This window comes from Chlamydotis macqueenii, chromosome 5 (assembly GCF_036417535.1).
Source record: "Chlamydotis macqueenii isolate bChlMac1 chromosome 5, bChlMac1.mat, whole genome shotgun sequence".
Taxonomy (NCBI): Eukaryota; Metazoa; Chordata; class Aves; order Otidiformes; family Otididae; genus Chlamydotis; species Chlamydotis macqueenii.
Window position 1 is genome coordinate 25,642,849 of NC_141560.1, and position 12,431 is coordinate 25,655,279.

At 44.5% G+C, this 12,431-nt stretch overlaps 1 protein-coding gene across 15 annotated transcripts in view; it reads right to left on the reverse strand.

Moving 5' to 3' along the window:
• The window catches only part of GPATCH2L (G-patch domain containing 2 like), a 36,525-nt gene that overhangs the window by 12,748 nt on the left and 11,346 nt on the right, over nt 1-12,431 (reverse strand). For 13 of the 15 annotated variants that reach the window (XM_086748522.1, XM_086748523.1, XM_086748520.1 and 10 more), the window contains 5 exons: nt 12,170-12,346; nt 11,703-11,782; nt 9,551-9,618; nt 8,592-8,646; nt 5,903-5,988 (listed from right to left, as the gene is read on the reverse strand). In XM_086748522.1, coding sequence (XP_086604648.1) covers nt 5,903-5,988; nt 8,592-8,646; nt 9,551-9,618; nt 11,703-11,782; nt 12,170-12,346 — 466 coding nt within the window. Of the gene's footprint in view, nt 1-5,902; nt 5,989-8,591; nt 8,647-8,698; nt 8,739-9,550; nt 9,619-11,702; nt 11,783-12,169; nt 12,347-12,431 lie in introns of all 15 variants that reach the window. The other 2 variants (XM_086748529.1, XM_086748530.1) reach the window with 2 other exon arrangements.

Consider the following 12,431-nt stretch of genomic DNA (forward strand, 5'->3'; position numbering starts at 1 on the left):
GGTCGAAGGAAGAACACCCCCCATTCCTCCCCTGCTCCATTGTGGGGTCCCTCCCACACGCCACAGTCCTTCGTGAAACTGCTCCAGCATGGGTCATCTCTTCCATGGGGTGCAGTCTCTCCAGAACAGCTGCCCCAGCGGGCCCTCCACGGGCCACAGCAGCCTTCAGGCCTCCACCTCCCCCAGTGCGGGGTCCTTCATGGGCTCCAGGTGGATCTCTGCTCCTCCGTGGACCTCCATGGGCTGCAGGGGGACAACCTGCTCCACCATGGTCATCACCACAGGCTGCAGGGGAATCTTGGCCAGGAGCCGCATTACTCCTCACCCTCCTTCTTCACTGACCTTGGCATCTGCAGCCGTTCCTCTTACAAGAAAAATTCTTCACAACAGGCTGGCAGATGCCTCTCAATCTCCTCACATCATCCATCTCATCTCCTCTCCATTTCTTGCAGCCGGGCCGGGCCGAGTTGGGCCCAGTGGGCCCCCTGACGAGAGGTCAGAGGGTGAGGCCTGCAAGGCCCATGAGGCCTGCACCTCCCCCTCTGCGCGTCTGCCCCCACTCAGCTTCTTCACATCTTCTCTTCTTTTTTTTTTTTTTCCCTGTTTTCCCCTTCTTAAATACATTATTGCAGAGGTGTTATCACAGAACATTCTGCTACCAATTTGCTCGGTCTTGGCCAGCAGCGGGTCCGCCCTAGGCCCGGCCAAGTCCACTGAACAAAGGGGAGCAACTTCTAGTAGTTTCCTACAGAAGCTGCCACCTTAGGGCTCCCCTCACTAAACAAAACCACAACAATTCTGAAGCCAAAGGGATTTTTTTTTCACTCCAGAGAATTAGGATTCACCAAAATGGGAGCATTAGGCCTCAGACAATTGCATGTGACACTAGGTTGATAGCTGCTGTTCATTGCATGCCTGTCAGAAGAATTCAGTTATATCCCCAACTGGAATATTAGCCAGGCTTCAGCAAAGGAAGACAAAAAAGTGTTCCAGCTAAATGGAAAAAGAATTAAAAAAAAAAAAAAAAACAGGGAGAAAGATGCCTGAAGCAGTTGACAGCAGACATTTTTACATAAAGACAATTCCAGTGGACAGGTGGTATAGAATGAACTGGATACTGTCCTGGTGTCGTAGTTCAGCCCCGATCAGGACCAGACTACGCAGTCTCTCTCTCGCTCCCCCTACCCTCCGAGAGAATAGGGGGAGATGATATAAGAAAAACGGCTCGAGGTTTGAGATAAGGACGGGGAGAAATCCTTAAAGTTACCGTCACGGGCAAAACAGACTCGACTTGGGGAAAACTATTCATTTATTTCTAAAATTAGCAGGAGAATGAGACAGGGAACAAGATAACCTCCCCCCACCCCTCCCTCTTCCCGGGCTTAACATTATCTCTACTACCTTCCCCTCCCGAGCGGCACGGGGGGGGGAAAGGGAACGGGGGTCGCGGTCAGTTCATCACGCGTTGTTTTACGCCGCTGTATCATCGTCGGGGGAAGAACTCCTCGCATTCCTCCTCTGCTCCAGCGTGGCGTCCCTCCCACGGGCCACAGTCCTTCGTGGAACTGCTCCAGCGTGGGTCATCTCTTCCACGGGGTGCAGTCCCTCTAGAACAGCTGTCCCAGCAGGCCCTCCACGGGCCACAGCCTCCTTCAGGCCTCCACCTGCTCCGGCGTGGGGTCCTCCACGGGCTGCAGGTGAATCTCTGCCCCTCCGTGGACCTCCATGGGCTGCAGGGGGACAACCCGCTCCACCATGGTCTTCACCACGAGTTGCAGAGGAATCTTGGCCAGAAGCCGTATTACTCCTCCCCCTCCTTCTTCACTGACCTTGGCGTCTGCAGCCGTTCCTCACCGGCTGGCAGACGCCTCTCAGGATCCTTTTTACATCTTATTCACTTCTCATCTCCTCTCCACTTCTTGCAGCCAGGCCGGGCCGAGTTGGGCCCAGTCGGCTGCCTGGCGGGAGGCCAGAGGGTGAGGCCTGCAAGGCCCATGAGGCTCGCGCCTCCCCCTCTCTGCCCCCCGCTCAGCTGCTTCACATCTTCTCCTCCTTTTTTTCCTGTTTTCCCCTTCTTAAATACGTTATCGCAGAGGCGTTATCATGGGACATTCTGCTACCAATTGGCTTGGCCTTGGCCAGCAGCGAGTCCGCCCTAGGCCCGGCCGAGTCCACTGAACACAGGGGAGCGACTTCTAGCAGTTTCCTACAGAAGCTGCCACCTTAGGCCCCCCCTCACTAACAAAACCAGAACACCTGGTCAAGTGGGAAAGCATGAAATTGTGAACATCTATTCACTCCTTCAGCTGCCTCATGAAAGACTCGACTTTGCCGGCAATCCCTGTACTTCCACATTTTTGGGTTAGAGGTAGAAATGTCAGGATCTCCACACAGATACAGAAGAGAAAGAACAAGATTCACTTTGATGAGCATATTTCTAGAGCTGGAACTAGAATTAGAGACATTCAAGCCTTTTCACTCTAACAGCACCACCAAATCTAGGGTATGGAGCAACTGGCAGTTTACTCGGAGATGGTCACTCATCCCCTTTAGATCTTTATCTCATGTTCCAAGCAGTATGAGAGGCTTGCTTCTAAACCCAATTAAACTGTAGGTTTACAGTTAATATTAACTTAGAGTACGTGCAAAGTTATTTTCTTCAATTCATCTGTACTGTTCAGAGGTCTCTCTAACATAATTCATCACATCTCCATCTTCAACATCTACTTCTCATCTGAGGTCCACTTTTCCTATGACCTCCAGTGGGAACATTTAATTTGGTTTTTCACCCATAACCCTATTTTCAAGGCTAGGCAAACAATAAATGGCATTAGGGACAATTTATCTTCTACGTTCCTCTCTTATTCTACCTGCTATTCAAACAAAACTGAAGGGAACATTAACTCTGGGCCCTTCTGAAACTCTTACCCTGCCTCAAGGGAATAACATTACACCAATCAACCACCTATAACATCTTCCCCCGATAGAGCCATTGAATAACCACAATCTAGTAAGATATTCTGCTTCAGCCTGTACAAAATCCTCTTAAGTAGAAGGAGTTCAAAAAGAAAATTCTGTTCAGACCACTCCTTTCTCCCAGAGGGACGAATGGGCAGAGGGCAAAGAGAGGAAGGATCACTTGGGCTGTCCACGCAAGTGTCTACTTGCTTGCTTTTAACAGCCTGCATCGTAAAGCCGAATCCTTAACAGACAAGACACGATTAGCAAATGCTTTGTGCTCTTAAAGGAGAGTAATTATAGGCATGTGAAAAAAGGAAGAGATCCCTGAGGTACTCTTCCTTGCATGCCTCCCGAGAGGCAGCAGGGCCATTAAAAATTCCATGATGAAGAGGAAAAACAGCCTGGGAACAGCCAGGAGGCAATACAGCAAATTAATACACCAGCTGTCCCTTGGGAGGACTGCAAGAAAGCAGGAAACTCTCCTCGCTTCACAAAATAAAATGATACCACTAATGATAACAGTCACCACACACACAAAACTGCTTCTAATGATGGGTGTGAAATTCCCAGAGCTGCGTATACACTTTGAATGAATTCTCGTCTCATCACAGACATAAAGCAAGAAAGGTAATCTTCGTAGTGCACAATTTATATAGTCTTTCAAATAAGACTTCCCTAGGAACCCTCCACATAGAACCTCCTCCTTGACACTGAAAAGCCTTTCTTGAACATCCCCAACTCTGCTCAGTATTCTGGCCTTCAGCTCTGCTTAAACGAAGCACATCGTCTTCCAGATGAACTGCGCTTCCAGATGAACTGCACCAAAATCCATCACTGAGACAAAGAAAACATTTCTATGGGAGAGAAAAGACTCCACCTGGTAACTGTACTCTATTGGACACATTTGTGATAGCAGAAGCTAAACAGAGAGAGGTAATTTTGCACGGCACAGTCGACATCAAGTTGAAGAAACTGGATGTTCACAATATCAAGACATTCTCAGAGGATTAGCTTCTCTGCACGCGCACACACACACACACATATTCTGATAAATTTCTGAGCAGAGTAGTAGAGTTTCTCCAGGATTAGGTGCAAGCTGTTAGGAGCTTACTAAAGCACAAACTACTCGAATTACTCCATCCATGGCAAAAAAGGAAGATGTTAACATGGGCAATGGCTGAACAGCACTTACAGAGATCACCTGTAAGAACCTTCTGTAAGAAAATGGACTACTAATAGGCTTTACTCTTGAAGCACCTAAAGAACAATTATTGTCAAGAAGACAGTTCTGTGTAGGAACAATCTCCTTCTGTGCCCTGGCAGCATCTTTACATAAAAGAAGTACCTTGTACCAAGGAGTTCAACCCTTGCCACATGCATGGGGCCACACAACACATTCATTCTTTCCATATTTCTTGCGCACATTTCACACTAAAATACTAACTACTTTCTCGAACTACAGGCACTTAAAACCAGTTGCCTCTGGGACGAGAAACTTCTCTGCCAAGATTCAGTAACAATTCATCAGGGATTATGCTTGTCAGGACATCAGTCACCTGTTCATTAGAGGAAGGAACCAAGCATATATTCATTGGTTAACTAGACTACATATTCAGCAAAACAAAGCAAACATGACCCCTCCAGGTTTAGAAATCCCTTGTCATAACCAGCAGCTTTGGGAAGGGCCTTCACCAATCATCATAAAGGTAGAGATTTTGCTCTGTTTGAATTTGTGAGCAGGACTTATCTAGCTCTCCTTTCTGGAAGACAAACGTCTGTAGAGCACTAAGTAAAACACTCAAGGCACAAGAAAGGTTATCCTAGCTGTAAATGAAGAGACCAATCAATCTTCTTGCTTCATGGGCACAAAACATCCCCAGAGTAGGGCAAAAGCACAGACAGGAACCAATTTGCTGATGCACAATCTTCTGAATTCTTTTTATTCTCATCCAGTTGAATATGTCAGACCTGATTTCTTCCTCCCTCCCCCTTTCCTGCTTTAACATGCTGGCTACAGCAGCATGAGGTCACGGTGCGACATCACAAAATTCCCTGCAGAAGCCAGTGGGAGGAGAGGCATTGCTGGGTGGGTGCCAAGCTTTCATTCAGATACATACAACCTCAGTATATTTTTCATGCTCTATTTGCTAATTAACAAGAAAAAGAAAGCCATGAAGCTCAAAGTCCAGACGTTTCTTTCTGATTTGGTCCTTCATACAAGTACATAAGCAGAATTGCATCCCAAGCAAGGCTTTGTCTCCTTGCACGGGGAAAGAGCTGAAGGGCACCTTACCTTTAGATAGTCACCTGCAGCACAAGAAGAGGAGTCACCTCTAAGGCCAACACTTGAATTTAATTTAGGATTAGTCAGCAGAAGGTGTCTGAATAGCACATTAACCTGAACTACACAGACTCAAATGTACCTCAACGCTTGGCCAGAGTAGATCTAAATTTCAGCTATAGCAATAGAGAAAGATATCAAGCCATTAGAGGTCACCTCAGGTGAGTTCTGAATCTGCTCACAGGGTCTATTTTAGGCACCTAGAATACCAACATGCCTCAGCATGTCACCCACACAAGCTTATCAGCACTTTCTCTCTCATCTTGTTCCAATAGTGGGCAACAATACTATGCCCATTTGTACCTAAACAATAGACTTGCAGCAACTCACTGCACAATCCAGAACAGATCACATTTATTTCTAAAAGCACAGTATGTTCTGTCTGTCTGCCATACACTGTTTCATATATTCTAAGTGCTTAGTGTATTGAGATTCTCAAATAATCTGCATCACTGTGTTTTATGTTAAGTTTGAACACAGGCCTCCTAGGGAAAAATGCATTAACTTTCAGGTCCATGAGCATCATTCAGACCACACAGTACCACTGAAGACAACCATGGGAGGGAAGTGCAACAATCCCAACAGAGCAGAGCAAGTTACCTGGCAGTGCAGTGTGCTGGTGAGCATCTTCGGTGGGAAGCATCAGCAAGCACATCCAGAGAGTACAGAGGAGATAATGGATTGAACTGGAAAGTCAAGAGATTTTATTTAAGCAAAGTGTTAAAAGAAATAGTCTCCAGATACAGCTGCTCAGATCTACTCCCTGTAGTTGTTCATACAGTATAAGGAAACCTTTCCGACACATCAAGGGGTGAGACTAGGTGAGAACTGACTCTCACTTCAGCCAAAAGGCTAGCATGGGGTGCAACAGCAACTCTCATAACCATCTGCTCCCAACAGACAGCCTTATAAGCACGCTCCTCTTTCAGCTCGCGTTATTAAAAATGCTGGTTGACTAAGAGCATACTCAAAGAGCTCTACTGCTGCATCCCATGAGCAAAAGGTTTCCCTCCCCTTTGGGAAGCCTCTTGTCTACCTTCACATTATAGAGAGAAAAGTCACTGTTATCATCGGTGTAAGCACAGAACTTCCCACAGAGCAGTTCCAATATTCCCTCCAGTCATATGTATCACTGAAAGAGACCTGTAGAAGACTCAGCCCCACCAGGTTCAGTTCACAATGAGCTCCCAATTCATTCCACAGCAAGAGAGCTGCTTCTCCCACTCGCAACCCACCTCACAACCTTTCTTTGCAAACTGCTTGAGACAAATTTCTGAAACACTCTATGGTCAGGCTAATCTTAAATCCTTTCTTAGACATACACTAGACAAATCCTGAAGGCATCAAACCTGTGCAAGACAGCTTGTTGTAACAGATGCAACTCTTAAGACTTATTTTTTTTTTAAGGTCAGGATAGAAATTGAATAATCTAGTGAATCAATGCACAGAGCAAACTGCTCAATACGCAAATATGTCCTGGCTTTGGCTGGGATGGAGCTAATTTTCTTCTCAAAAGCGGCTGTATTTTCGATTTAGTATGGGACTTGGTATATGAAGAATGCTGATAATACATTGATGTTATTAGTTGTTGCAAAAGAAACCAAGGACTTTTTCCAGCTTCCCACATTTTGCTAATATGCAGGTACAATAAGCTGGGAGGAGTACAGGCAGCACAACTAGCCAAAGGAAGTATTCCATGCCATAGACGTCATGTTCAGTATATAAGCGGGGGATGACCGGTGGCTAACCCTCTCACTCTTTCTCTCGCTGTTCAGAATTGTTCTTGGATCAATTTTGGTTTCATTCTGTGATCACTGCTCAGGATGGGCTGTATTGGTCATCAGGCTGTTGAGTGGTGAGAAATTGTGCATTGTTTGTTTTGTATATTTTATTATCCCTATATTTTTTTTATTATCATCTTCCTTTGCTATTCTAGTGAACTGTCTTCATCTCAACCCACGAGTTTTCCTTTCTTCCTGATTCTCTCTCCCATCCCATTGGGAAGGGGGAGGGTGAGTGAGCGGCTACATGGTACTTGATTGCTAACTGGGGTTAAATCACAACAAAATAGAAGGTTTAGACTGCTAGTTTCCCTGGGATACTTGCATTACACTTCCATTCAGCATCTCCTCTTTATTTGTAATTCATACCACAAGCAGGAAATTAATTTCCATCTGCTTTGCAAAGTGCTACACCAATCTCCAGAACAGTTTTATTGTATTACTAGGATTACTGAAGCATTTTAAAATAAGGACAAATTAATAACCCACAGTTGTAGCAGGACTCATCATGAAAACTACCTGCAACTCTAAAACTCAGTCCTAGGCCTTTGCCTTCAACCTTTCTGAGAAAGCAGAGGCACTACGTACCACAAAGCTACTGCTCTCAGGGAGCTTCTCTTTAAGTTGGGACTTAGTTAACTGTCAGTGAAGTAATACTACAGCTGCATAGAGGGGAGAATCAGCAATAACCTCCTGTAGGCTAATTCAAGTTCAAGTTCATCCAAGAAGAACAAAAGTAATTTATTTTGGTCATTTTAAAGCTTATGTAGCTTATCTTATCTTTAGCAATATAGAAATGGTATGTGAAATACTCTCATTAATGGAAAATACACAATTGCACAAAGGCCTGAAAATTATTTCTTGCCGTGCATGTATTTCTAGTCACCTGAAGGGCAAAACAGATTTCAATCCTAGTGCTCACCAACCAAAAAATAACTCGCAAAGGAACAGAAGAGAGTGTGCATGGCTAGGAACACTGCTATAACATGACTGCTCAAATGGAAGATACTTTTTGCTTCCTACTATCAAGAACCCAGGCTCTTATATTTTAAGTAAAAAAGCCTCCTATCACCAAAGCTATGAAAGACTTACTGGAGAATATAAAAGTGCACACACAAGAGTTTCAGTTACAATAATGCCTATTTCTCTTGCTTATCACCTCTTACATTTTCCTGTTACTGCTGCTCACCATTTTTCTCCCTTCTCTGTTGATCAGACTATCAAGTAGAAACCAGAGCCAAACAAGGCAAACCAAAGCATTTAAAAAGAGAAAAATATTCCAATTGTTATGGAATTTTGAGAGGCCAAAGCTCCTCCTGCCACAAGGCATTTTCCCTCCCACTCACCATCAGAGAGGAAGGCCTACACTAACTTGAAACAGGGAGATAAACAAAAGGAGTTCCTGAGCTATTCCGTTTAAATAGACAATATAATGCCTGAGACATAAGTTGTGTTCTAAGCCCAGAAGACATCAGTTACCAAAATGAGAAGGGACAGGGCTGCCTTACCTCAGGTGCACAGGCCACAGTGTGTGGGAAATCAGAAGCCGGCACTTTGTTCTTTCTAGGGAGAAGGAAACCAAGAAAATAAAAAAGGTAGAGCAAAGTCAGCTTACCTGGTTGCGATCTCTCTTCCCCATGGATGGTAACCAAAAACTGGAAGGAGGCAGAGTCGAAAGGACAGGTGGGAGCAATGCCAAGGAAAGAACGAACATGAGGGAAAACAACAGGAGAGTTGGGGGTACGGAGAGAAGGGACAGGGAAGGACAAAGATGGAGGGAGAAGGAGAAAGAGTAAACATCAGCAGGACTTATATTAAAAACAATAAATTTCAGATCCAAGGATGAAAACTGGATACTAACAGCTGGTGAAGGCTGAACCCACTGCACTACAGCCAAAAGGTGCCACCCTTAGCTATCCATTGCCCAGCAAGAATAGCATTATAGGGATGCCAAAGGATAGGCACTATGACTATTTCTGGTGCTGACTACAATTTAAATACACTAATTGGGGAAGTAGACAGAACACCAAAGAAAGAGAAAGCAATTTCGCGGCTGCCTTGTCAGCATAATTTCTGCAGTCTGGGTATGTGCCCATAGCGTGACTCTACACAGAAGCTTTTTAAATAACTAACATGTAGGGCTCAGTCTTCTCATACTGTGCAGAATAGCTGCAGTCATTGCAATGGCACATAGTAACGGACGGGGAAAGAAAAAGCTGACTGTAGCCAAAAGGGCATCTGAGCAGTGTCTACACACTGGGGCAGTCTTATAAACAAAAGGGAAGTCAGCAATTGCAAATAAGAAAACAAAGAAGCCATCGGTAAAGGATTGTCTCCCATTCCACAGGTCACTGCATGCTTAAGTTCCCACCCAGCTCTTCATTCCCTTCAGTCCCAGAAGGGAAGAGGACCCTACAGTTCCTCCTCCCCTCCCAAAGTGCTACACAACAGCTGTTAAGGGCCTTACTCTTTCTGGCGCGGATCACTAACAATATGACCTAGCCTCTCCGTGCCCAGAGTGCTCATGGAGGTCTCCTGAAACACAAAGACAGGTAAAATGTTGCAGGCTCTCACACAGTAAGCAGACACAATAGTTTGCTGCTGCCAGTAAGAACAGATCCAACTCCCCTGGGCCACATCCTTCCCTTCCCAGCCCACTCTCGGCTAAACATATTCACCCTCCCGTTTCAAAACCTCAACTGAGCTGAATTAACTGATTAGAATGGAAAAAAAATGATTCCGTTTTATTTGTGGGGCTTGGTTTCTATTATTTAAGTGACAATATTTGCTTGCACTGGGCTGCACCAAGGACTGAACCAGTACAAAAGTATGCAGCACAAGGATGCAGTTAAGAACAGGGAAAATGGCTGAGAAGTGCTTATTTCCAGGTTGCTGGGGTCAGCTGGGACAGAAACAGGCTGAGAGACAGACCATCACACTGTCCCACTAACAATGGAGATTCACCAAGCACAGGTGAATGAAACAAGGAGAACGCATAAAGTTTTCGCCCTTTCTGAAAGCAGCAATTCAGCAGCAGGACCTCTAGCAGCTAAAGAAAAGGTAGATCCTAAGAGAAAGGACTTGCTCTGGGAGCACGTTTCTCCCTGTGAGACACTGCCCTGTGTATGTGCTTGATGCTGGTGCACATGTCCACACACAGCCTGAAGCACCAGCTGTTCGTATCTGCATAGCAACTACTTCCAAGAAAGAAATATACCTTGCAGCAAGGGTCTGAAGATGAGGGTAAAGGGCTTTCACAGGTAAGATTCTTCAGTTTGTGCCAGGCACACAGGCAAAACACACTCCAGGTTTGGGGGGAGTTGTAGCAGCAGGGGTGAAAGATGGGCTATTTGTTACAGCAGGAAAATTATTAACTTAAAGTGCCGTAATGTTTAAATTTACGGTTTATTACTGTGTAAATTACAAGCCATACTTTTGGTAATTAGCAGCTTGCTGGCGGGGAGCTCTGAATGAAACTCATTATTTATGATTACATTTAGAGAGAGATGGGGAAGGGGGAGCAGTGACCTCCGCTGCAAATGACAAAGATCCCTTTAAGGTGATGAAGATGAATTAAACAAGTAAATATTATCCTTCTCATTTGGATCATTAGAGGTGCTGCTTACAGGCCCAGCCACTTGCAGGTGGCCTGAGGAACCCTACCCAAAGCCAGTCTCTTGCCAGCTGAGGATTCATATTTTAAATGCTGGTTACAACTAAGCAAGGTGAGTGGAAGAAGGAAGGGGCAAACAAGGATCTTTCAAGTGTGACTGAACAGAAGGAAGAAGGCACACTCCTCTAGACTCCAGCCCCTCTAACACACCTTGCTAAGACACTCTCTAAAGCCAGTCAGCTCAGAATATATGCCAATATTTTCAAAAGCACAGAGCACACCCCAATAAAAGTAGTCAAACACAGCCAACACCTTCCTTCTCAGAAACATGTTTTACAACAATCAACAGCACTCAGCACTCCAAGATCCAAACTCAGCCAGGTGTATCCCTCCCTCTTTTAGATAGGCATCTGCAAAGTATTGCTTATTCTTTTAGAAACAGTACTAATATTTTGTTTGTGGATTGCCATACATATAATAAACCTAATCAACAGTTTTGGGCAACTTTGTGTGCATTATTGCATATACCCTTTTATTCTTCCATCTCCCCACTAAAAACACAACTGCTAAAACCATCTTCCTTTGCTGCCACTCATCTGCTTCCCTATCTAAAATTTGGCCTTCCTTCACCTTTGAGTCACCTCTCTGCCCTTGTAATCTCAAAATACAAGCATGCACATGTCTCATGCCATTATCATTTTCCCCTACATTCTGTCTAAATCTTCTCAATATTTATGCTCCCTGTCATTCATCTTCAGACCTCCTTTCATACTGCTTTTAGCACTGATCAACTGTCTTTGCCACTCCAAACCTGCCTTAAAATCCACTTAGTCACTCAATCAACTTCTGACAGTCAAAGCAGTTAAACAAATCAAAAAAATATATGAAACAAAAAAATTCACAGAGCCTCTTTCTGCAGAAAACAATTCACGTGGTATCTTAGAATAGTACTTCAGGACTGATCAGCACAGGAAATATAAAATTATTGTATTGCAAAAGCAAATACCTTGCCAACTAGCCTCCTCCGACCTTTTCGGAGACAACGGGCAGCAGCTCCTGGAAGGCGATTCAGGCGAGCATGAAATCCTGAAAAACAAATACAGAAAAACTGAGCAACAAATAGAGAAGATTCTTCCTGACAAAACCACCAGGAAAAATAGGTAGTTCAGTGGTCAAATCAGATGCTCTGTCTCTTGTTTCTCAATCTGCATGAGATATATATGCCAATTTATTCACGAATCATATAAAATCCCTATTTAAAAAAAAAAAAAAAAAACCAGAAGACTCAAGAATATGGGCAGCTGGTATGAGTATTTTAGTATCCTCTCCAGCAGTGCAGCAATTTTTAATTGGATCGTTAAAAAAAAAAACAGATCACTAATATAAATTTAAATTGCAGCACCTATTAACAGAATCTACTCTTGCCATCACGTCAAAAGTTCTCCAATACATCACATTCCTTATGGACCTCACCTCTCTGAGCTGGCCGCGAGGGCAAGAGGAACATGGAATCTGAGAGCTTGTCCAGGCCTGAGTCAATTCGCTCCACTTCAGATCGGTGGTCAGGTCCCCACTTGGGAAGAAGGTTGGGGACAGTGAATCCTGAAACACATTCCCCTTCATAAAACCAATCACTCTGCTCATCATCTCCTAAAGAAATAGGATAGAATTAGCCACAAGTATCTTCAATGTGCCCTGTGACAGTCCTACAAAACACTACAGGTAGGCATTTCTG